We start from the raw sequence: 26,721 nt of genomic DNA on the forward strand, positions 1-26,721 counted from the left end.
TTTCTTCCTCAAAGAAACTTTTTAATCTTTGTGAGGCTTTGGCTTTGCTCTGCAAGGGGAAAAATTAAACAAATCAGAATGAAACCCCCCCAAATAAAAAAGAACCTTGACTTATGAAGTATTTTAACTTTCACAAATCCATAATTGACATAAATATATAATAGCTTGGCAAATATAATCCTGTTAATCACAAGAATGAAAAAAAGTTCCTGCAAACCAACACAGCTTAATGATACTTATCTGAAAAGTAACATCAAACAATGTTTAGATCTAAACATCCTTTAGAAATAGCTAATGTAAACAATTTTCTGATTCTTATTTGGCTTTCTTATATTTTCCAGTCAAGGAGAAATTATAAATTTTAAACCTAGTACACAGAGCAGTTAACAGTTCTTTAGGTCTTGACATTTAACCAAGGTTTTAACCATATTCAAAGCATACCACACCAAGGTCCATAACATGTAACATCTTGTAGTTTTACTAAGTTACAATTTGAATCATTCAAAACACGAGGCTGAATTGTGACAGCGTGGGTCTCTACCTGCTTAGAAACCTGCATCTCCAGCTGACCTGCATTTTCCATCGTAACATGTTCCATTCTAACAAATCCAAAAAACTGGGCCAAGGAACATGTTCCTTTGTGAGAAATATTCCCTCACAAGACAGAAAACTGCTATGCTGATTATTAAAAAGTGATGGTGACCAGGAAATGGGTGGTTTATCTGAGTAATAGAATTCTCTCTAATAATTTAAGATAGGGAGCAGTGAAATGACATAAAATCAAATGGTATAGAATCAGTAAGGATCTGAAAGGGGGTTTTTTCAGTATCTTTTCATTTTTTTTTTAAACTTATGATGGATTATTACTACAAATTATAGTAATCATCTAGAATTTGAAGCTTCAGAAATGCAAAGTAGCCCTAATAATATCTGGGTTTCTTGTAATTAGTATTCAGGCTTAAATTAACTGTACATAAATTTAAATAGAGCAAGCCAGTTAAATCTCTAGCCTTCATCTCAGGGTCAAGATTTCAGATTTGTAGGTCTGAGAGAGTAAGTATTGAGGGCAGTACTTTTAGCTGGAACTTACTATCAGAAGAAAACACACATGTATATCTAATTCTCAGTGTAAATGAATACACTTTAATGTAAATATGTAAGCTACAAATGGGAAATATTACCTCTTTGAAATGTGACATCCAGTTTGCCAAGGTAAGGTGGGAGTTCCTTTAAAAGATATGATTAAAAAAAGTTAGCTCTCAAGAATTTAAAAATATTTTAGTGTCTTACATTGAGACAAAGATTTTCTTCTTCAAAAAATAAAAGAAAAAAAATTACCTATGTTTACATAGGGCACACTTTAGCTGAACATCCCAAACAGCAAATTAACCAGGTAACTACTTACTTTCACAACTTACAAGAAAAGAAATCTGTACTATTTAATGTGGACCTTTTCTTAATAATAAATATTTAGTGGCACCTGGGTGCTCAATCGTTAAGCATCTCCTTCGGCTCAGGTCATGATCCCAGGGTCCTAGTATCAAGCCCTGCATTGGGCTCCCTGCTCAGCAGGGAGCCTGCTTCTCCCTCTCCCACTCTCTCTGCTTGTGTTCCCTCTCTCACTGTGTGTCTCTCTCTCTCAAATAAATAAAATCTTTAGGGACGCCTGGGTGGCTCAGTTGGTTAAGCAGCTGCCTTCGGCTCAGGTCATGATCCCCACGTCCTGGGATCGAGTCCCACATCGGGCTCCTTGCTCAGCAGGGAGCCTGCTTCTCCCTCTGCCTCTGCCTGCCATTCTGTCTGCCTGTGCTCGCTCTCTCCCCCTCTCTCTCTCTGATAAAAAAAAAAAAAAAAAAATCTAAATAAAATCTTTAAAATTATAATAATAATAATAAATTTCAATATCTCAGGAGACAAGTGTCAAAAATAGACAATTTTTAAAAATGACTAACATACAGAAAAATCTTTAACTCACAAATAATCAAATAAATGCTAACTGAAACTTTAAATTTAGGAAATTTTTTTTATAGTTTAATACCCTATAATGGTAAGGGTACAGCAAAATGGGAATTCCTCTAACACCACATTTTAGCACTTTTAAAGAAATTTTTACTTTATTTTATCTTTAAGTAATCTCTGAGACCAATGTGGGTCTGGAACTCACAACCTTGAGATCAAGAGTTGCATGCTCTACCAACTGAGCCAGCCAGGTGCCCTAGATTTTGAACTCTTAAACACTTTAAGAAAGCAAGCTGGACGGGTGCCTGGGTAGCTCAGTTGGTTAGGCAGCTTTCTTCGGCTCAGGTCATGATCTCAGGGTCCTGGGATCGAGTCCCGCATCGGGCTCTCTGCTCAGCGGGGAGCCTGCTTCCCTCTCTCTCTCTGCCTGTCTCTCTGTAAAATAAATAAATAAAATCTTAAAAAAAAAAAAAAAGAAAGAAAGAAAGCTGGCAATAACAATTTTCTTTTCTTTTTTTTTTTTTAAGATTTCATTTATTTATTTGACAAACTGAGTTCAGAAGTAGGCAGAGAGGCAGGCAGAGAAAGAGTGGGAAGCAGGCTCCCCGCTGAGCAGAGAGCCTGATGCAGGGCTCAAACCCAGGACCCTGAGATCATGACTTGAGCTGAAGACAGAGGCTTACCCACTGAGCCACCAAGGCACCCCAACAATTTTCAATATAAAGAAACAAAAATATTCCTAATCTTTTACCCAATAATTTCCCTGCTGGGAGTTTATTTAGGGAAATAATTTTAAAAACAGAGATAACTGGTGCTTGCTTAGGCATCACGTATACTAAAAAAAGAGATAATTTTATTTTTATATAGACACTTTCAATAAATATAAATATATTTATATACATGTCTTCATAAATATATATCTTTTAAAAACTCTATATAAAGCATATAAATATAGAGAAACCTTTATCTTTACACATGAAGGTGTTCAGTGCAGTATTATCCCTAATGGTGAAAACGTAAAACTAATTTAAATGCCAAACAACAGAGAAAGAATGGTTAAAAATTCCTCTATATCCACTCAATGGAATAATTGCAGTCACTTGAAATGTTTATGAAAAATAAGCATGGGATCTGAAAGGGCTAAATGCCACCAATTCCAAATACATGACATTCTGGAAAAGGTAAAACTATGGAGACAATAAAAAGATCAGTGGTTGCCAGGGGTTAGGTGGGGGGGAAGGATGAACAGGCAGAACACAGGATTTTTAGGGCAGTAAAACTATTATGTACAACACTACAATAGTTGATACACCATTATACGATAAAACTGACATGTCATCCTATGTTAAGAATAAACCCTAATGTTAACTATGGATTTTGAGGTGATAATGAGTGTCACTGTAGGTTCATAGATTGTACCAAATATACCACTCTGGTTCAGGATGTTGAAGGAAGAGTGGGGGGACTAGACCTGTGCAGGGTCAGAAGCTATGTGGGAACTCTGTACTTTCTGCTCAATTCCACTATGAACCAATAACTGCTCTAAAAACTAAAGTCTATTAAAAAAAGAGAGAGAGAAAAAGAAAAAGCGGGAAGCCTGGGTGGCTCAGGTGGTTGAGCATCTCATTCTTGGTTTCGGCTCAGGTCATGATCGCAGGGTCCTGGGATCAAGCCCCACGTTGGATCCACAGGGATTCACTCTCCCTCTACCCCTCTCCCTGCTTTCACTCTCTCTCACTCTCCCTCTAAAATAAATAAATCTTAAAAAAAAAAAAAAGAAAAGAAAAAGAAAAGAAAAGGGGCACCTGGGTAGCTCAGTGGGTTGAAGCCTCTGCCTTCGGCTCAGGTCAAGATCTTGGGGTCCTGGGATCGAGCCCCACATCAGGCTCTCTGCTCAGTGGGGAGCCTGCTTCATCCTCTCTCTCTCTCTCTCTCTCTCTCTCTGCCTGCCTCTCTCCCTACTTGTGACCTCTATCTGTCAAATAAATAAATAAATAAATAAATAAATCTTTAAAAGAAAAGAAAAGAAAGAAAAGCCTGCGGTGTCTGGGTGGCTCAATCGTTAAGTGTCTGCCTTCACCTCAGGTCATGGTCCCAGGGTCCTGGGATTGAGCACTGCTGAGCAGGAAGCCTGCTTCTCCCTCTCACCCTCCCCCTGCCTGTGTTCCCTCTCTTGCTGTCTCTCTGTCAAATAAATAAGTAAAATCTTAAATCTTAAAAAAAGTAACTTTAAAAAAAACAAATTTTTAAAAAAGCATGGAAAAATGTGTATCATGCCATAATGTTAAAGTGTTCAAAAACACAATATCTATAATATACAGTAGGACCACAACCAGGCAAAGAACATACAGGGTAAACATACAGATGGTATTCTGTAAATATAAGTTTACTTTAGGTGGTAAAATAAAGCATTATTTTCCATCCACTTATCAGTCTCTAATATAATGGCAAGTAAACTACTAAAATCAGATTTCCTATTCTTGAAGACTAAAACTAATTCATACATTCAATCTGAACCAAATAAATTGTAGTATACGTCAAGCAAGTTGAAATCCAGTCATTTCACATTTGAGGACTTTGGTAATCTTGTTAAAATACTTATAAAAATAACTCTCCAAAGATGTATCCACAGATTTCTGTAGTGAGTATAAATCCTCACTGGAAGTTAGAATAGTTTTTATCATTTCCTCTGGCATTCCTTATTTAATCACTATCATTTACTGAGGCACTATCTGGCATTCTTTGTTTTTAAAAATCCTACAGGCCCTAATATCTACTAGATATTAGTTTATCATGCATTTTTACTTACACAGTACTTGAGATCAGAGATGTTTACATTGACCCCAGTTGACCTCTTTAAATTCTCATCATGAGACACTACAACTTGCTCATCTTTTGTGATATGGCAGTCCAATTCCAGCATATCAGTTCCAATTGTAACTGCACTGAAGAAATGCAGAGAAGAATAATGACATTAGAAAGTTAAGTAAACTTTATTTACATTATATGCACTAGGTGTAAAAATTAGAGGACTTACAAATCAAATAGCAAAACATCTCATAACGCTAAAATTTCTCTACATTGTCATCTATTATGATTTATTGATGTCATATTCTAGAGTAAACACAGATTAAGAGAATCATGTTGCCTCTTTCCATAACCAGCTCTCCATATCCAAAGTCTGTAACAGAGACACTTCTTCCCAAGACCATGAGCTGAAGTGTGGAAGGGGTCTCAAACTGAACTGAGCAGGGATCAAAAGATACATGGGTGCCGTGAACCCAAATTCCTTGAGTCCTCTGAGAGCAAGGCCATGGCTCAGAAAAGCTCCACAGTCAATGGCAAAAACCCACCCTATGGTGACCTGGCCTGCAGGGTGACAAGCTGCAGAGTCACTATGACCATCAGAGAAAAGAGATTTACCAAGAAAAGTGATGAAGCCAGGGAGATGCCTTCCACTCTGGATTTGGAGCTACCATGCTGGGCCCTGCAGAACCCCCCGCACTGTCTCCTTCACCCATAGAAGACTACAGAATCTAAATGGGTTTATAGAGCACTCCAGCAAAGTTGGGATGTCTCTGAAGACTGTCTTGGAACATTTTTGTTCTTTCTTTCCTCTCAATCACTGCTGAGTGGTGTTTTTCTTCACTTATGCACTTAGAGAAATCTTTGGTTTTTCAAGTCAAGTCTCTGAAATATGTCCACATTTGATCTTTAATTTGTGTCATTCTATAGAACGTTGTCAGTTGTATTTGAATTAAAAAAAAATTGCTGCCAACCTAATATAATGGATAGGATACTGGATCAGAAGTTAAAAAGGTCTGGATGCCAGTTCCTGCTTTGCTATGAACTTGCTGTATAACTATCAAGTAAACGCCTTTCTCTAGGCCTACATTTTCACATTTATAAAATGATAGGATTAAAGAACAAGAAATTGGTGCCAGCCTTTGTCACTTTAATTCAACACAGGATTAGAAATTCTAGCCAGAAAAAATAAAATAAAATAAAATTTTAAAAAAGACAAAGAAAAAGAAATCCCAGCCAGAGCAATTAAGTAAGAAAAAAAAAAGGAGCTGGGCATCCAAATTGGAAAGGAAGAAGTAAAATTATCTCTGATCAATATGATCTTGTATGTAAAAATCTTAAAGATTCTACACACAAAACTGCTAGAATTAATAAACTCACTAAAGTCGCAGAATACAAAAATCAAAACCTGGGGTATCTGGGTGGCTCAGTTGGTTAGGCGTCAGCCTTTGGCTCATGTCATGATCTTGGGATCCTGGGATTGAGCCCTACACTGGGCTCCCTCCTCAGTGGGGAGTCTGCTTCTCCCTCTCTCTCTCTGTCACTCACCCCACTCCCACTTGTGCTCTCTCTCTCAAATAAATAAAATATTTTTAAAAAATCAACACACGGGGGTACCTGGGTGGCTCAGTGGGTTAAGCCTCTGCCTTTGGCTCAGGTCATGATCTCAGGGTCCTGGGACTGAGCCCCACATTGGGCTCTCTGCTCAGAGGGGAGCCTGCTTCCCCCTCTCTGTCTGCCTGCCTCTTTGCCTACTTGTGATCTCTCTCTCTGTCAAATAAAGTCTTTCAAAACAAAAAACAACACACAAAAGTCAGTTACATTTCTATACATTAACAGCGAATGATGTGAAAAGGAAATCATAAAACAATCCATTTGTAATAGCATCAAAAAAATAAAAAGACTGGGGTGCTTGCATGGCTCAGTCAGTCAAGTGTCCGACTCTTGATTTCAGCTCAGGACATGATCTTAGGGTTATGAGATTGAGCCCCACATCGGACTCTGTGTGGGGCATGGAACCTGCTTAAGATTCTCTCTTTTCCTCTCCCTCTCCCCCCTGACCCTAAAAAACAAAAACAAAAACAAAAACAAAAACAAAAAAAACTTAGGAATTAGCCAAGGAAGTAAGAGACTTGTACAATGAAAGCTGTAAAACATTGCTGAAAGAAATTAAAGGAGATATATATATATATAAATGGAAAGACATCCCATATTCATGGATTAGAATACTTAATATTAAGATACATGGATCTATACATTCAGTGCAACTCTTATCAAAATCCCAATGATTTTGCAAAAACTTTTTTTGCAAAAATAGAAAATTTTTCCATTCTAAAATGCCTGAGGAGCATTTAGCTGGTTCAGTTGGAAGAGCATGTGACTTTTGAAAGTGGGGTTGTGAGTTTGAGCCCCATGTTACTAAAAGAAAAAACTGTAAAATGCATATGAAATCTCAGGGAAACCCAAAGAGTAAAAACAATCTTGAAAAAGAAGAGGGGTGCCTGGGTGGCTCAGTTGGTTGAGCAGATGCCTTTGGCTCAGTCCTGGGATCAAGTCTTGCATTGGGCTGCTTGCTCAGCAGGAAGCCTGCTTCTCCCTCTGCCTGCTGCTCCCCTGCTTGTGCTCTATCAAATAAATAAATAAAATCTTTTAAAAAAAAGAAGAACAGAGTTGGAAGACTCACACTTCCTGATTTCAGTACCTACTACAAAGCTACAGTAATCAAAGCAATATGGTGCTGGCATAAAGACAAACATATAAATCAATGAAATAGAGTCCAGATGTAAGCCCTCTTATATATTGTCAAATGATTTTCAACCATTCAATGGGGAAAGGGCAATCTCTTCAACAAATGGTGCTGAGAAAACTGGATATCCACATGTAGAAGAATGAAGTTGGATCCTTCACTAACACCATATCAAAAAATAAACTCAAAATTGATCAAAGACCTAATCATAACACCTAAAATGAAAAACCTCTTAAAAGACAACATACAGGAAAAGCTTCCCTACACTGGATTTGGCACGACTTCTTGGCTATGACACCAAAAGCACAGGCAACAAAAGAAAAAAAAAGACAAATTGTACTTCATCAAAATTAAGAACTTTGTGCACCAAGGAGCACTATCAACAAAGTAAAAAGGTAGCCCACACAAACCATAAGAGACTCTTAATCATAGGAAACAAACTGAGGGTTCCTGGAGGGGTGTGGGTGAGGGGATGGGGCAAATGGGAGATGGACATTAAGGAAGGTATGTGATGGGGCACCTGGGTGGCTCAGTGGGTTAAAGCCTCTGCCTTCGGCTCAGGTCATGATCCCAGGGTCCTGGGATAGAGCCCCGCATCGGGCTCTCTGCTCAGCAGGGAACCTGCTTCCCCCTCTCTCTCTCTGCCTGCCTCTCTGCCTACTTGTGATCTCTGTCAAATAAATAAATAAATAAATAAATAAATAAATAAATAAATATTAAAAAAAAAAAGGAAGGCATGTGATGTAATGGACACTGGGTACTATACAAGACTGATAAATCACTGAACTCTATCTCTGAAGCTAATAGTACATCATACATTAATTAATTGAATTTTAAAAAGTGAAAAAAAAAGTAGCCTACAGAATGGGAGAAAATACATGCAAATCATCTATGTGATAAAGGATTAATAGCCACAGTATATAAAGAACTCCTAAACCTCAACAACAATGTAACCTGATTCAAAAATGGGGAAAGGACTTGAATAGACATTTCTCCAAAGAAGACATGCCAATAAGCACATGGAAAGATCACTAATCATTAGTGAAATCCTGTCAAAACCACAATAAGAGGGGCAACTGGCTGGCTCAGCTGGAAGACTGTGCAAATCTTGATCTCAGGGTTGTTAAGTTTGAGCCCCACAATGGGTGTAGAGATTACTTAAAATAAATAAATAAATAAATAAACAAACTTTTTGAAAAAAAACCACAATTAGTTTTTTGGGGGGTGGCTATTATTAAAAAGAGAAGGAAGGAAGAAAAGAGAAAAAAAATAGTATTGGCCAGGATGTGGAGATATTGGAACCCTTATATATTGTTGGTGGGAATATAAAATGGCAGTTTCTCAAGAAAATTAAACATTGATTTACCATATGATCCAGCAATTCCACTTCTAGGTATACACAGAAAAGATTTGAAAGAAGGGAGTTAAAGAAATATTTATACGACCATATTCATAGAAGAATTGTTCATAACAGCCAAAAGTAGAAGCAACTTAACTGTCTATCAACTAATGAATAGATAAACAAAATGTGGTATATACCTAAAAAGAAATATTATTCAGCCTTAAAAAGGAAGGGAATTCTGGGGAGCCTGACTATCTGCCTCAGTTGGTAGAGTATGTGACTCTTGATCTCGGAGTTGTACGTTTGAGGGCCATGTTGGGTGGAGAGATTACTTAAAAAATAAAAAAATCTTTAAAAAAAAGAAAAAGGAAGGGAATTTTGGTATATGCCACAACGTGAGTGAGCAAATCTTTAAAACATTATGCTAGGTGAAAAAAGCCAAAAACAAAAATATAAATATTTAATGTTTCCACACTTATTTAAATGTACCTAAAATAGATTAATAGAAATAAAAGTAGAATGGTGGTCACCAGAGCCTGGTGGGGAGGGAGTTAGGGAATTATTACTGAATGGGTCCAGAGTTTTGGTATGGAAAAAAAGTTCTGGAGATGAATAGTGGTGATGGTTCCATAACAACGTGATTGTATTTAAGGACACTGAACTGTACACTTAAAAACAGTTAAAATGGTAAGTTTTATGTTATGTATATTTTATTGTGATAAAATAAAATTTTAATTTAAAAAAAAAAGAAAAAAATTGAAAGGATTAGATCAGACAATCTCTAAGCTTCCTTTCACATTCGAGATCCTATGACTTTTACAAAGGGAATATCACAGTGGTTAGGGAGAACAAACACTGCACGAAAAAGGGTAAATATGTGAGGTGATGGGTATGTTAATTACCCTGATGGTGAGAATCCTTTCACAATGTATACACATATCAAATCATCACATTTTATATGAAATATAATTTGTCAGTTATACCTCAAGAAAGTTGGGGGATAAAGAGCACAGACACTGGCTCCACCACTTACTTAGGCAAGTTATTTAGCTTCTTCACGCTTCAGTTTCCTTACTTGCAAAACAGTGATGATAATATCAGCTCTCTATACCTCCTCCCCACTTTGCACCTTACACCCCAAACACCCCCACACTTTCAATACTCTTCTGCCTGAAATGTCTTTTGCAAGAAAAACACTATACAGTAAAATAACAGATGCACATCTGAACAGGCACTTCACGGATGAGGATTTCCAAATGGCCAGTAAGTGTATGAATAGATGTTCAACATCAAAATTCAACAGGGAAATGTAAATTAAAACCACAATGAGATAGCACTACATAGCCACTACAGTGGCTAAAATTAAAAGGACTGACAACAAAGTAGAAAGACAGTGGAGGACTGGAACTCTATATTGCTGGTGTGAGGGTCAACTGGTACAATCATTTTGGAAGGTATAAATGTAGACCTACTCTATGATCCTGCAATTCCACCTCTGCTAAGTATATATCTGAGAGGAATGAATGCATTTGGCTGTTAAAAAACACATAACAGGGACACCTGGGTGGCTACCTCGGTTAAGCGTCTACCTTCAGCTCAGGTCATGATCCCAGGATTCTGGGATCAAGTCCCGCATCACGCTCCCTGCCCAGGGGAGAGTCGGCTTCTCCCTCTCCCTTTGCCTCCTGCTCCCCCTGCTGATGCTCTCTTTCTCACTTACTCACCTTCTCGCTCTCAAATAAATAAATAAAATCTTTAAAAAAACCTAACATTATTTCACACATCATGGATAAATCTTACAGATACAAAATGAAGAAAGAAAAGCCAGAGACAAAAGTATAAATATGGTATGATCACACTTATGTTATCGAGAACAAGCAAAATCAAATCATCATAATAGAAATTAGAATAATGGCCTTCTAGGGGCAAGTAATGTGGACTGGGAAAGGTCACAAGGATACCTTCAAGAGTGGTAGAAATGGGGGCGCCTGGGTAGGTCAGTGGGTTAAAGCCACTGCCTTCAGCTCAGGTCATGATCCCAGGGTCCTGGGATTGAGCCCTGCTTCAGGCTCTCTGCTCAGCAGGGAGCCTGCTTCCCCCTCTCTCTGTCTGCCTCTCTGCCTACTTGTGATCTCTCTCTCTGTCAGATAAATAAATGGAATCTTTAAAAAAAAAAAGTGGTAGAAATGTTCTACATCTTTATCTAAGTGAGGGTTACAAAGATATATACATTATGTTTAAATTTACTGGGCTATATACTTAGATTGTGCATTTTATGGAATGTATAGTATGGAATGTATCTAACAGTAACAGGTTTTTAAAAGTTTTTCTTCCCTTATCTGCTCTTTTTTTTTAAAGGTATATAGATATATATTTTTTAAGATTTTATTTATTTATTTGACAGACAGAGATCACAAGCAGGCAGAGAGGCAGGCAGAGAGAGAGGGGGAAGCAGGCTTCCTGCTGAGCAGAGTGCCCGATACAGGGCTTGATCCCAGGACCCTGAGATCATGACCTGAGCCGAAGGCAGAGGCTTAACCCACTGAGCTACCCAGGCACCACTTATCTGCTAACACTTTTTTTTTTTAACTTTATTTTTTTTAAATATTTAAAAGATTTTTTTGACTTTATTTTTTTTAAAGATTTAAAAAGATTATTTATTTATTTATTTGACAGAGATCACAAGTAGGCAGAGAGGCAGGCAGAGAGAGAGAGGGGGAAGCAGGTTCCCCGCTGAGCAGAGAGCCCGATGTGGGGCTCCATCCCAGGACCCTGAGACCATGACCTGAGCCGAAGGCAGAGGCCTTAACCCACTGAGCCACACAGGCGCCCCTTATCTGCTAACTCTTAACTCATCCTTCAGGTCTAAGCTTAGAAACCACTTCGGGATATCTTTCCCAATCCCCCCAGATTAGATGGGGTCACTAGTTTACATACTGCTAAATTGCCAGGACTTCCTGTAGCACCCTGTGTTTATTCTGTCATAGTATTTACCACACTGTTTTTGAACCTATCTATTTATCTCCCCTTGCCCAGTGAGACAGGAGTTCTTTAAGTAAAGGGTTTGTGGGCGATGACTGGTTTACTCTTACATTCCTAGTGCCCAAGCACAGGACCTGGCACAGCTGGTACTCCATAAATATTTGTTTAAAAAACTCTATGTAAAATGCCCACCTAACACTTTATGCACTAATCACCATGGGTGACATTTCAAGATGAAGAAAAGTAAACATCGGTGGAGCAGGGAGAAAGTTTTAGAAAGAAATAAGTTTTCTTTTCGAAATTCAAGAATGGAAAGAGTAAGAGCTGTGGTGAGTGGAATAGGGTGAGAAGATACAAAAGTAGATAAATTATGTTTGTGCAGTAGATTCCCATGCACTTGAACTGTTTACTGGTGGCTTTATATGAGGTCAGGTCTCTACGGTAAGACTGAATTCCTAGAGAGGAAAGGCCTATGTCGGCTCCATACTTTCTAATGTTTGTGTTGTTGGGAATATCACAGGTATCCAACACATTTCTAAATGAGTGGACTAAAGCCATGTTTTACTTATCTATTAGATATCTATTAACATTTTAAATTTTAATTATTATCCTGCTAGCATCTAAATGATCATCAGTGATAATCCATATCCATAGTAAGTACTATTCTTTTTTTTTTTTTAAAGATTTTATTTATTTGACAGACAGAGATCACAAGTAGGCAGAGAGGCAAGCAGAGAGAGAGAGAGAGAGAGAGAGGAGGAAGCAGGCTCCCCACTGAGCATAGAGCCCGATGTGGGGCTCGATCCCACGACCCTGGGATCATGACCTGAGCCGAAAGCAGAGGCTTTAATCCACTGAGCCACCCAGGCACCCAGTAAGCACTATTCTTAAAAGAATAAATATTCACATGGAATGGCATTTTTGAAGTATATCTGAATGAAAAAAGCAGGTAAGATAGGATCCTTGTGATGTAAAATAAAGTTTATGTATAATTTTGTTTGATTTGGAAAAATAATTTTTTTAATAAGATTTTATTTATTTGACAGAGGGAGATCACAAGTAGGCAAAGAGGCAAGCAGAGAGAGAGAGAGAGAGGAGGAAGCAGGCTCCCTGCCGAGCAGAGAGCCCGATGCAGGACTCGATCCCAGAACCCTGAGATCATGACCTGAGTGGAAGGCAGAGGCTTAACCCACTGAGCCACCCAGGCGCCCTGGAAAAATAATTTTTTAATTGAAGTGTAGTTTATATATTAAAAAGACTAGAAAAGATACAGGCCAAATTGTTACAGGGCTTATCTCTAGTAAGTTGTATTTCTGGGACTGGAACTAGAGATTTGAGCAGGCCAATTTTTTATATCACATAGATTGCTTGAATTTTTGTTGTTTTTTTTCTTTCTTTGAGAGAGGGAGACAGCATGAGAGAGAGAGAGCACACCATGAGCAGGGGAGAAAGGCAGAGGGAAAGGGAGAAACAGGCTGTCCAGGGAGCAGGGAGTCCAACATGGGGCCCATCCCAGGACCCCAGGATCATGACCTGAGCCGAAGGCAGACACCTAACTGACTGAGTCACCCAGGCGCCCCCTTTTTATTTTTATTTTTTAAGATTTTATTTATTTATTTGTCAAAGGAAGAGCGAGAGAACATAAGCAGGAGAAGCAGCAGACTCCCTGCTGAGCAAGGAGGCCAATGCAGGGACTCCATCCCAGGACCCTGAGATCATGACCTGAGCTTAAGGCAGAGACTTACCTCATTGAGGCACCCAGACATCCAGAATTATTTGTTTTTAGAATATAAACTTCTAAAGTGGCAAAATAAGGATACTTCATTATTAATATATTGTATCTAAAAGACAGTATTTTGGACACCAATTTACTGATCACCAACAGAATGAATTACAGCAGGAATTTAATCTATGAAAAACGGAACATCCTTTTAAATACATAAGCACTCATGATTCTTATTTTGCCTGTGATCTCCTAAGTGGGATGAATGTATCTTCTGTTTTATACTTAAGCTTGAAACACAGAATATAAAAATGATATAAAAATGCAAATATAAATTTGTATATAAATATATCAATTAAGGAAAAAAGTTTTAGCAATTGAGTAAACGTTTCTTAATGTTTTTAAAACAAACTAACTTGGTTCCTTAATGTAATTCTTACTAAGATGTAAATAACTAACTTTATGTGTCCTCTTCTAAAGGATCTCCACCTTTAAAAGAGAATATTTATTGGTCAGTGTGTGCTAGAACCACAAATAAAATGCAAAAAATAATGTAAAAAAAAAATTAAAAATAAAATGCAAAAAGAAGCAAACAAAAACAGTTTTTGGTAGATTTACTTTTCTGTATTTTTAAATTTCCTTAAATATTTTTTTAAAAAAGAATAAGAAATGTAGATTTTAAAAAAAGAGTAAGAAATTTTTTAAAAAAGAATAAGAAATGTAGAAACTGTAAACAATATATGTAGCTCGCAAATAGTTTTGAAATAAAATCCTGAAATCCTTCATATAGCTTATTTTTTTTTAAGATTTTATTTATTTATTTGACAGAGAGAGATCACAACTAGGCAGAGAGGCAGGCAGAGAGAAAGAGGAGGAAGCAGGCTCCCCACTGAGCAGAGAGCCCGATGCGGGACTCGATCCCAGGACCCTGAGATCATGACCCGAGCCGAAGGCAGCGGCTTAACCCACTGAGCCACCCAGGCGCCCTCCTTCATATAGCTTAAAAAAAAAAAATTGGTACTACTGATTTTTGGTCATGTGCATATCTTTCTTTTGTTATTATTGGTTTTTTGTATGTGTATGTGAAGGGGAGTAAGAGCAGTGGTTATCTATATTTTCCTGTATTTAAAAAATTCTGCAGGGCACCCGGGTGGCTAAGTCAGTTAAGTGTCTGCCTTCAGTTCAGGTCATGAGAAGGGAGTCTGCTTCTCGCTCTCTCTCTGCCCCTCCACTCTGCTTATGCTCTTCTCTCTCTCTCTCTCTTTCACTCTATCTCAAATAAATAAAGTTTTTTTTAAAATAAAAAATAATAAAATAAAGAAATTCTGCATTGGGCTCCACACTGGGTGTGGAGCCTACTTAAAATAATTGATTGATTGATTAATTATTTTTAGTGTATGTGCTGCTAAAGCGAGCACAATAAATTCAATTTTAGAAGTTAATTTAAAAAATTTAAAATTAAAATAAAAAATATTTATACCTTTTACCTGAGAAATCTAAGTTTAAAGTTTCCCTTCAGCTGAAATGTTGGCTGTTTTTAGAAATGTTTAAGAATATGGGGTGCCTGGGTGGCTCAGTGGGTTAAGCTGCTGCCTTTGGCTCAGGTCATGATCTCAGGGTCCTGGAATCGAGTCCCGCATCGGGCTCTCTGCTCAGCAGGGAGCCTGCTTCCTCCTCTCTCTCTCTCTGCCTGCCTCTCTGCCTACTTGTGATGTGTCTCTGTCAAATAAATAAAAAAATAAAAAATCTTAAAAAAAAAAAAAAGAAATGTTTAAGAATTATATAAAACATATTTTCTAGGGGCGCCTGGGTGGCTCAGTGGGTTAAAGGCTCTGCCTTCAGCTCAGGTCATGATCCCAGGGTTCTGGGATTGAGCCCCATGAGCAGGGAGCCTGCTCCCCCCCCCCCCGCCTCTCTGCCTACTCTCTGTCTGTCAAATAAATAAATAAAATCTTAAAAAAAATATTTTCTATTTACTCTATGCTTATCTCTTATCAATAAGCTAGTAAAACTTTAAAGCAATAGTAAATGAGTACATCCAGGACAATTTGTAAATTCACCTAACAAAATTATCCTAAATTTGATATACAAATAGCTAGAACATAGCTAGAAAAGGGAAATTTTTTTTTATCAGTTTGGCCTTCAAAATTTCCCAAATATGATAAAATGCATGTGCCAGATATTTTATAGCTGAATTTTTAAAAAAATATTTATTTATCTTAGAGCGAGAAAGAGAATGTGAGCAAGCAGGGGAGGGGCAGAAGGAGAAAGAGGGAGAGCATTTCAAGCAGACTCCCTGCTGAGCATGGAGCCCCACTTGGGGCTCCATCTCATGACCCTGAGATCGTGACCTGAGCAAAAATCAAGAGTCCCACTCTTAACCCACTGAACCACCCACATGCCCCCAAATAGCTGATTTTCTGACAAGCTGATTACAGACAGAAAAGGGGACATCAAGGGGCGCCTGGATGGCTCAGTGGGCTAAAGCCTTTGCCTTCGGCTCAGGTCATGATCCCAGGGTCCTGGGATCGAGCCCCATATCAGCTCTGCTCAGCAGGGAACCTGCTTTCCTCTCTCTCTCTGCCTGCCTCTCTGCCTACTTGTGATCTCTGTCTGTCAAATAAATAAAACTAAAAAAAAAGAAAAAAAGAAAAAAAAAAGACAAAGGGAAGTCAAGGCTTCAACATTACCAGAAAAAGAAATAAAAACTCTAGCTCTAAATGATGTGAAATTCCTTGAAACTCCACAGGAACAATACACAAACAATTTAAAACAGACCCTATACACTATATGTTAAACTCTATTTAGAATTTAAATAAAAATTTGGAAAAATTAAAAATAGTAAACCCAAAAACAAACAAATAAATAAGTAACAGACCCTATATTAAGGAATTTATGTGAATCTCATTTATTCCTCACACCCCTGAGGTTTGTTATTATTCCCATTTCATAGATGAGAAATTAGTATTGTATTAATTAGATATTCTGAAAAATGTATCATGAGAACTAGGTCACTGATTAATTACTTTGACTGTCTGCCAACTTACACTTCCAGCTACTGCTAAAACAATTTGTTTCTTTCTTTTACCATTCATGTTAATACCATGGGGATCAAATTGTCCTATGGGTATTTACAAAGGCGGCCTGGTTTAATAACCTAGTTTTATTAGCTCTTAAGAGCTAGATTTTACATACTCAAGGGCTTAGTGACTCCGTGTGTGTGTGTGTGTGTGTGCGTGTGTGTGTGTGTGTGTGTGTAGTACAATTCCTTAGTTTCTGGTTTACCTCTTATATTGGATGGTTTCTGTCTCCTCCATTTGTCTTCTGTTAATGTTCTTTGATCTTGAGTGCCCCATCCCACCTCTCGGTTCAGTAAGCCACTAGTGAGAGTCTCTTAGCATCATAATTAGGTGTTAGGGGTTAAGAGATTAATATGGAAAGATTCTTGCTCTCAAAGGAATTACAGAAGAGCCATATTCGTAACCTAAGGTGTTTGTGAAAGCATTTTATAAACCATATTACAGGACTTTTTATAAATTGTGACATACAAAAAGGAAAAGGAAAAGAGAAGGAAAGGAAAGGAGAGGAGAGGAGGAAGGAAGGGAAAGAGGGAGGGAGGGAGGGAGAGAGAGAGGAAGGAAGGAAGGAATTGTGAGATATAATCATTTCTCTTCAGTCCGAATTATTCTTTTTCCTAATTTTTGGTGGTTTTTTTTTTTTTAATAGATGATACCTTTCATTTATTTATTTATTTATTTATTTATTTATTTATTTGAGAGCGAGACAGTGAGAGAGAGCATGAGCCAGGAGAAGGTCAGAGAGCGAAGCAGACTCCCCGTGGAGCTGAGAGCCTTGATGTGGGACTCGATCCCGAGACTCCGGGATCATGACCCGAGACGAAGGCAGTCGTCCAACCAACTGAGCCACCCAGGCGTCCCAGTGTTTTTTTTTTTTTTTTAAGATACTATTTATTAATTTGAGAGAGTATGAGCAGGGAGGGGAAGGGAGAGAGGGAGTGGGACAGGTAGAAGTAGACTCCCCACTGAGCAGGAAGCCCTATGTGAGGCTCACTCCCAGGACACCAAGATCATGACCTGAGCTGAAGGCAGAGGCATAACTGACTGAGCCACCCAGGTGCCCCAATCCTAATTACTTCTTTAGACCCACTATAATGAATTAATCTTCCATACATTCTTTCAGTTTCCTAAATACATCTTGTCTATATACCCTCGAATCTTAATCTCAAACATTTAACATTTCTTCCCCTTCCTTTTTTTTTTTTTTTTTTTTTTGAGTAATCTCTACTCAATGTGTAATCAACGTGGGGCTTGAACTCACAACCCCAAGATCAAGAACTGCATGTCCTCTGGACTGAGACAGCCAGGTGCCCCAAACACTTCACGTTTTAAAAATAGTTTCTTGGGGCATCTGGGTAGCTCAGTGGGTTAAGCATCTGCCTTTGGCCCAGGTCCTGGGATGGAGCCCTGAGGCAGGCTGAGGTGAGAAGCAGATAAGTTTGCTTCTCCCTCTCCCTCTGCTTCTCTCCCCAGTTCGAGTTCGCTCTCTCTCAAATAAATAAAATCTTAAAAAGTAATAGAAATAATAAAAATAGCTTCTTCCTCTATACCAAATGGTAACTTCTCTAGTCTTAGTATCTTTTCAATTTTCTGGTTAATCTTAACCAGCCTTCCCCCACCAATTATTTATTCTTTCTCTAATATCTTCTTGTTTTCACTTCCATGTCATAATATTAAGCTTTGTGAAGTGTTTACACATGCACATAAATAAGATCTAAGTTTTAGCTGCTCATTATATTTTTACTCTTTCTCCCTCAACTACTTATCCTATCAAAGATATACCCTACTTTTAAGCACAGTATCTGTCTTTTGCCAAGTATATATTATAATTCCACCTTTTTAATATACTGTGCCTTGAAAAGAGTATGTTTACATGATTTTTTTTCTTGTTGCTCATGAAGCAGGTATTAAAAAACAAAAAACAAAAACCTCCTAAGCATCCCACAGTTAAAATATTCTACTAACAGAATACTTATAAATGAAAACAAAAGTATGTATTGATAGCAAGAGCACTGATCCATAAGATAAAACACAAAAACCACCACCAACAACAAATTTTTAAGAGGTTAAAATCAAGGGGCACCTGGGTGGCTCAGCTGGTGAACCGTCAGACTCTTGATTTTGGCTTGGGGTCTCAGGGTCATGAGATGGAGCTCCAACTGGGCCTTCATGCTCAGTGGGGAATCTGCTTGAGAGTCTCTCCCTCCACCCCTCCCCCCATTCACACACACTTATGAGTTGTCTCTCAAATAAATCTTTAAAAAAGCGGGGGGAGAGGGGTTCCTGGGTGGCTCAGTCATTAAGCACCTGCCTTTGGCTCAGGTCATGATCCCAGGATCTGGAGATCGAGCCCGGCATCTTGCTCCCCCGCTCAGTGGGAAGCCTGCATCTCCCTTTCCCACTCCCTCTGCTTGTGTTCCCTCTCTCTCTGTCAAATAAATAAATAAAATCTGAAGATGGGAAATGTAATGTTGTATCTAGCAAGTAAAAACCATCCAAGTAGGGGCGCCTGGGTGGCTCAGTGGGTTAAAGCCTCTGCCTTCGGCTCAGGTCATGATCCCAGGGTCCTGGGATCGAGCCCCACGTCAGGCTCTCTGCTCAGTGGGGAGCCTGCTTCCTCCTCTCTCTCTCTGCCTGCCTCTCTGCCTACTTGTCATCTCTGCCTGTCAAATAAATAAATAAAATCTTAAAAAAAAAAACCATCCAAGTAAGACAATTCTTTTTTTTTTAAGATTTTATTTATTTATTTAATTTATTTATTTTTAAAGATTTTAATTATTTATTTGACAGGCAGAGACCACAGGTAGACAGAGAGGCAGGCAGAGAGAGAGGAGGAAGCAGGCTCCCCGCCGAGCAGAGAGCCTGACGTGGGGCTCGATTCCAAGACTCTGGGATCATGACCTGAGCCGAAGGCAGAGGCTTTAACCCACTGAGCCACCCAGGTGCCCCAAGACATTCTTTAAATATCAAAAAGGATTTCAGTTGATTAAAATCTTCAAAGATAAAAATATTTATACCTCATCCTTAAAAATAATTTATTATATAAATGTAGCATTCTAAGAAACAGTTTATTATATAATCAAGTATTTTAATTTCATAAATAAGGGTGGTTAGTAAAAATTTAGCAAAAAATATGGGGGAAACTTACAAAATAATATACCTTAAACATAAAAAAGGCTAAAATCACTCAAAGTTATAAATATTTTTTTCCCCAGGTAATATATATCACTACATGCCAGGGAACAAATATTTGTTAAATCGTAGTATATGGGGGGGGGAGGTATGTGTATGTGTGTATGCGTCTCAGTATAAACTGCACAAATACAATTATATATATATACATTATGTATGTTTTATATATATATATCTAATTATATCTAGATGTATACATTATATAGTTATCTAAAGATAACCACATATATGATTTTAGTAGAGAAGATAACATAAAGTAACTTACTTTATTTTACTGTATTTTATTTTTACTTAAAATAAGTTAAATTATTTTGTTTCAGAATCTGGAAAGTTTTTTCCACAGACAGGAGGAAAGTTTTTGCATTTTTAGGGTTTTAGAGCATCTGGTGATTATAGCCAAAGGTATTGTATTGGAGAAGAGGAAGAATAAGCAATGACAAACACAGGAGGCTAGGATTTAGATGAAACTAGAATATGGAGAAGCAGTGCATTTGGAACTGGTAACAGGAAAAATAAACTCTCAGGTGTCTTTGTTATTTTTAAGTAATCTCTATGCCCAATGTGCGGCTCGATCTTACAATCCCAAGATTAAGGGTCACATGCTCTACCAACTGAGCCATCCAGGGGCCCCTAAATTCTAAGGTACTTTTAAATGATGAGAAACAGAATAAAAACTTAAGCCAGGGGCACCTGGGTGGCTCAGTGGGTTTAAGCCTTGGCCTTTGGCTCAGGTTGTGATTCCAAGGTCCTGGGATCCAGCCCCGCATCAGGCTCTCTGCTCAGCAGGGAACCTAGTTCTACCTCTCTCTGCCTACTTGTGATCTCTGTCTGTCAAATAAATAAATAAAATCTTTTTAAAAAAAGATAGTAATTTTTTTAAAAAAGCCAAATTTTGATTTCTCAGTCCCAATGTATGCATAAAAATATATAAGAAAATATGTTTCCTACTAAATATGGAAAGGTAATGTCTTCCAGGGAGTTTAACTTTTTATATCCTCTGCCTTATTTTTCAGGGAAAAGAAAACTGTTTTCACCATTACTATAGACCAATGATGATCATTTACTCTGAGACAGAGAACAAGGTATCAATCAGCTTTCATTCCATTCTCTCCTGTTGCTTCTCTGTGTAGTGCTCTAAAAGAGACCTGAAACATTGGGAAAAAGCTAATTTACCTTTAAAAAAAAAAATAAGACCAACACTCTTAAGGCTCCAAACAAGACTGGATCACAGCTTCAGGTCAGTAGAAGAATTACAGGGCAGACACATAATCCTATTCATAAACAGCAACCAGTGTTAACAGTTGTTTCATTTTCTTCTTTTCTCTTCTCTCCAAGACTAATTAGCATTACACACAGTGTGTTCCTTGTTACAAATGCCTTCTTTCAGTGTTAGAACTATAGTATCTTTTGATTACCCACAACTCTGATCTAGTTTTTCAGTTATGCCAAAGCCAAACACTCTGTAACACTTCAGACTAGCTAAACTAAAAAAAAAAAAAAAAAAAAAAAAAAAAAGAAACAACTATCACAAGTGGATGTGACATGTATACTACCTTCACTTTGTGAATCATCATCACTTCAAAGATAAACTATAAAAGAAGACCTTTAAAAAAAAAAAGAATACCTTTTTATATACTTACTGCTGAAAAGCTGCCATTGTATTCTCCAAATTTTCTCCAGCACCTGTGAAAACATTAAATTTAAATTTCATTTACTAGCTAATTTCAACTTTTAAAAAAATTTTTTAAATTTTTAAAAGATTTTATTAATTTATTTGAGAGAGCACACACATGCACAGGAGTTGGAGGGAGAAGTGGAAGGCAGAGGGAGAGAGAGAAGCCGACTCCCCTCTGAGCAGGGCTCAGAGCCCAATCCCAGGACCCTGGGACCATGATTTAAATGAAGGCAGATGCTTAACTGACTGAGCCACCCAGGCTCCCCTAATTTGAACTTTTTAATTTTTCCAGAAATTAACTTTAATAAGCTACATCTAGTGAATCTCGATGTTTACATACTGTATAGACATTACAAGTTGTTTTTTTTTTTTAAGATTTTATTTATTTATTTGACAGAGAGAAATCACAAGTAGACGGAGAGGCAGGCAGAGAGAGAGAGGGAAGCAGGCTCCCTGCTGAGCAGAGAGCCCGATGCAGGACTCGATCCCAGGACCCTGAGATCATGACCTGAGCCGAAGGCAGTGGCTTAACCCACTGAGCCACCCAGGCGCCCCGGCATTACAAGTTTTTTAAAGAATGTAATAGTATTTTGAATTCTTTTTGGCTGCACCAGGAAGAGTCAAAGATTAAAACAAAGCCGCAGCAACACAGAAAGGTTAGAACCTAAAACATGTTTTTTAAGCTACAATATCTGCTCGTCAGAGGAAAGACAGAAGAGGACCTGATATTATATATATATATATATCCTCAGAAACAGTTAATCTATCTCTTCTGCATCCCCAAACTCTCTTACGCATCTCTCTAGTAAGAATTTATCACATTATAGCATAAATTATAAAACTGACTCCTCCTTTTCCTATGAATTACTGAAAATAAGTTCCTGTTTTAATCGCTTTGGCTGAAGACAACATAGTGCAGTAGTTAAAGGTGGAGTTAGGATCTTTGCTCACAAATCTACTTGATATTTGCATGACCTTGGGAAAGTTACAAAACTTCCCTGAGGCTGAGCTTACTTATCTGTAAGAATGAGGGATGCTTAGCTATCTTAGTGGAGTGTGAGATTCTTGATCTCAGGGTTGTGTGCTTGAGCCTCACACTGGGAGTAGAGATTACAAAATTAGCATTAAGGGGCGCCTGGGTGGCTCAGTGGTTAAGCCGCTGCCTTCTGCTCGGGTCATGATCTCAGGGTCCTGGGATCGAGCCCCGCATCGGGCTCTCTGCTCAGCAGGGAGCCTGCTTCCTCCTCTCTCAATGCCTGCCTCTCTACCTGCTTGTGATCTCTCTCTCTCAAATAAATAAATAAATAATCTTTAAAAAAAAAAAAATAGCATTAAAAAAAATTTTTTTTTATTAAGTCTACCCCCAAAGTAGGGCTCAGGCTCATGACCCCAAGATTAAGAGTCACATGCTCTACTGACTGAGCCAGGAGCTTCCCCAAAAAATAAAATCTTAAAAAAGAAAAAAAAAAAAGAATGAGGATAAAGGTTGGCACCTATTTCATAGGATTGGTGTAGTTAAATGAATTCACATGTCAGGTGTCCTACGTCATCAATTCGAAAAATGAGTTTTTCCCTTTTAACATCTCGTAAGTTAGGATGCATTTTACAACAGATGGTGTGTAATAGTTTTTTTTTAAGACCTTAGAGAGGGTCTTTTTTTTTTTTTTAAGATTTTTATTTATTTATTTGACAAAGATAGACACAGTGAGAGAGGGAACACAAGCAGGGATATTAGGAGTGGGAGAAGCAGGCCTCCAGCTGAGCAGGGACCCAGATTCGGGGCTGGATCCCAGGACCCTGGGATTATAACCTGAGCCAAAGGCAGACACTTAACAACTGAGCCACCCAGGCGCCCCAGATGGTGTATAGTAGTTTACTTGGCAAGATATTCTCTCTCTTAGCAGTATGTTAAATATGTGCATTTTAGGGGTGCCTGTGTGGCTCAGTCAGTTAAGTGTCCGACTCTTGCTTTTGGCTCAGGTAATGATCTCATGAGTGCAAGACTGAGCCATGTGTTGGGCTCTGTGCTGGGGTTGGGGTCTGCTTAAGATTCTTTCTCTCCCTCTCTCCCTCTGCCCCTCCCCTACCTCAAAAAGAAAAGAAAATGTGCATTTTATAATTAATGGCATTAGAGTTAATGAAATAGTTAATATTCTGTGAAAGTAAAGGATTACTGCTATTATTATTGCTGTTGCCACTGTTACAGTAACGTACTTGGTGGATGTCCACTGACTCATGAGTAACAAATATTGCAATGACAAAAAGGACACAGATAAAAAGTATCTAATTATCTAATGTTATATATACTAGGTAGAATCAATTAACATAACATGCTAGCCATAAGATTTAAAATATTTTAAAACTAAAAGATTTCAGTATTTTTTTTTAAGATTTTATTTATTTATTTGTCAGAGAGAGAGGGAGAGAGAGCGAGCACAGGCAAACAGAATGGCAGGCAGAGGCAGAGGGAGAAGCAGGCTCCCCGCCAAGCAAGGAGCCTGATGTGGGACTCGATCCCAGGATGCTGGGATCATGACCCGAGCCGAAGGCAGCCGCTCAACCAACTGAGCCACCCAGGCGTCCCAGATTTCAGTATTATTAAATTATTAATGGAATGTACAGGAAAAACACTTAGGAAATACTTTTCCAAATAATTAAGAAAAACAGCCCATTTCTTTTTAGCAAAAAGAAACACTTCAAGTTTATGACACTGTTCAAGTATTAGCATTAAAATGTTTCACATACAATACCACCTGGACATATTTGTGAGAGTATTAGAATTTTCTTCTCTTATATTGTTAGATTGTGCTTCCATGGAAACCTAATTAATAATCAGTAGAAATACAAAGTATGAAGAAATGAATATATTAGCTGAATGTTCTACAGTTCCATAGTTCAGTAGAGAGAAAGGAATACCCATGTAAAAAAAGCTACTTTGATTTTAGGTTTATTTTAGTCACTACAGTTGATGCACAACAGAAAACAGATGAAGTAATTCTGAAGATTATAGCTTTTGTAAAAATAAGTGCTCTTTAAAAAGAAGTAAGTGCTCTTTCAAGGTTAAATGACTTTTTCTGTTTCTTTCTCTTTTTTTTTTGTATAAGATTTTATTTATTTGACAGAGAGAAATCACAAGTAGTCAAGAGAGGCAGGCGGGGTGGGGGGGAAGCAGGCTCCCTGCTGATTAGAGAGCCTGATGTGGGGCTTGATCCCAGGACCCTGAGATCATGACCTGAACTGAAGGCAGAGGCTTAACCCACTCAGCCACCCAGGTGGGGTTAAGATTTCCTTAACTTTATTTATTTACTGGACAGAGAGAGAGAGGGAGAAGCGGGCTCCCTGCAGAGTGGGAAGCCCAACTTGGGGCTTGATCCCAGGACCCCGGGATCACAACCTGAGCCGAATGTGATGTTTAACCAACTGAGCCACCTAAGTGTCCGGTTAAGTGACTTTTAAAAATCTAGTTGGTGTTGGGGTACCTGGGTGACTCAGTCGGTTAAGCCTCTGATTCTTGATTTCAGCTCAGGTCATGATCTCAGGGTGGTGAAATCAAGCTCCATGTTGGGCTCTGCACTGGTGTGGAGTCATCTTAGGATTCTCTCCCCTTCCCTCTGCCCCTCCTCTCTTTCTCTCTCTCTCTTAAAAAAAAAAAATCCAGTTGGTATTTGTTTTAGTCAAAAACTATGGAAATATGTTATAACCAAATAATCAATATTTAAGAACAAAACACTCTATACTATGACCAAAAAAGACAAAGAGTACTATTTTTTTGTTAGCATTTTATGAAAATTAACTATCTTCCATATTTAATGAAGAGTGGCATTATTTTACATTTTTGCAAATCTCTTTAATGCTTTATAGAAGGCAGCTGCATTCTCCTATCTGTTTCATTCATGTATACCAACCTTCACACAGATAGCCAGTTGGAAAGACTCTTTTTTGATACAGCACCAGAATTTAACAAGTGGTAGTTTCTTTTTCTCTTCTTTTTTTTTGAAGATTTTATTTATTTATTTGACAGGCGGAGATCACAAGTTGGCAAAGAGGCGGGCAAAGAGAGAGTGGGAAGAAGGCTCCCCGCTGAGCAGAGAGCTCCATTCAGGGCTCAATCCCAGGACCCTGAGATCATGACCCTGGCAGAAGGCAGCGGCCTAACCCACTGAGCCACCCGGGCACCCAACAGTCATTATTTCTCAAAAGTTCCTTGCAATGTGAAATCTGAACCATATGAATGACTTTTTCATACTCTATTATATGAAAATCCACTGCTTCATTTTGAACTTTGTTTTTTTAAGTAGGCTCCAAGCCCAGAAGGGCTTAAACTCACAACCCTGAGATCAAAACCCGAGCTGAGATCAAGAATCAGCACCCGTAAGTCCATCTTGAACTTTGAATAAATCTTTCACTCATGAATGGTTTTATATCATGCATTGGTCTTTGGAAAATACTAATTCACGGAATCATGCTGATTTTCTAAATATTGACACATTTCATTATACAATATTTTTTAAAGTCACATTTGTTAATTCCTCATCTCATCAGGAAAATCTATAAGAAAGCTATCAAGCTCACAGTGGAGTATACAAGTTTTCCAAATTTCTAATTTTTGCTTGAAACCTCAAATGTAATCATTGGCACTGCCTTAAAATGTAGCTTATTTTTCTTCTAATGACAGACTCATTTTATAATTTTCAAGACTACATCTGCTGAATACTCAAGTCTGAATAACGGCTTTCAGTTTTTTTAAGTAAAAATGGTGTTCTGTGGGAAGAAAATAAGGACTAATTCAGCTCACAATTCAGATGATTGCATAAGTGCTCTTCCTCAAAACAATCACCATCATACTTTGATATGCAACAAAAGTATTCTGTATGTACTTCCAATTTTGTCACACAAAATATGAGAAGTTTTGGGGTGCCTGGGTGGCTCAGTGGGTTAAAGCCTCTGCCTTCGGCTCAGGTCATGATCTCAGGGTCCTGGGATCGAGCCCCTCATCGGGCTCTCTGCTCAGCGGGGAGCCTGCTTCCTCCTCTCTCTCTGTCTGCCCCTCTGCCTACTTGTGATCTCTGTCTATCAAATAAATAAATAAATAAAATCTTTAAAAAAAAAAAAAAAAAAGAGAAGTTTTGTGTGGGGTATCCAGTGGCTCAGTCAGTTAAATGTCTGCCTTTGGCTCAGGTCATGATCCCGGAGTTGTGGGATCTAGCCCCAGGTCCATTC

General features: G+C 38.2%; 1 protein-coding gene and 1 long non-coding RNA gene across 3 annotated transcripts in view; one reads left to right on the forward strand and one right to left on the reverse strand.

The window, feature by feature from the left end:
* Positions 1-21,537, forward strand: part of LOC116578551 — an 88,304-nt gene extending 66,767 nt beyond the window's left edge. The window contains exon 4 of one of the 2 annotated variants that reach the window (XR_004280932.1): positions 20,840-21,537. This is a non-coding gene — a long non-coding RNA (uncharacterized LOC116578551). Of the gene's footprint in view, positions 1-5,123; positions 5,765-20,839 lie in introns of those variants that run through there. The other variant, XR_004280930.1, reaches the window with a different exon arrangement.
* The window catches only part of GDPD1 (glycerophosphodiester phosphodiesterase domain containing 1), a 55,984-nt gene that overhangs the window by 20,067 nt on the left and 9,196 nt on the right, over positions 1-26,721 (reverse strand). Inside the window, exons 2-4 of the mRNA XM_032323043.1 lie at positions 21,467-21,509; positions 4,769-4,904; positions 1,182-1,227 (exon numbers count right to left, since the gene is read on the reverse strand). Coding sequence (XP_032178934.1) covers positions 1,182-1,227; positions 4,769-4,904; positions 21,467-21,509 — 225 coding nt within the window. The remainder of the gene's footprint in view (positions 1-1,181; positions 1,228-4,768; positions 4,905-21,466; positions 21,510-26,721) is intronic.

Source organism: Mustela erminea, chromosome 18 (assembly GCF_009829155.1).
Source record: "Mustela erminea isolate mMusErm1 chromosome 18, mMusErm1.Pri, whole genome shotgun sequence".
Classification (NCBI taxonomy): domain Eukaryota; kingdom Metazoa; phylum Chordata; class Mammalia; order Carnivora; family Mustelidae; genus Mustela; species Mustela erminea.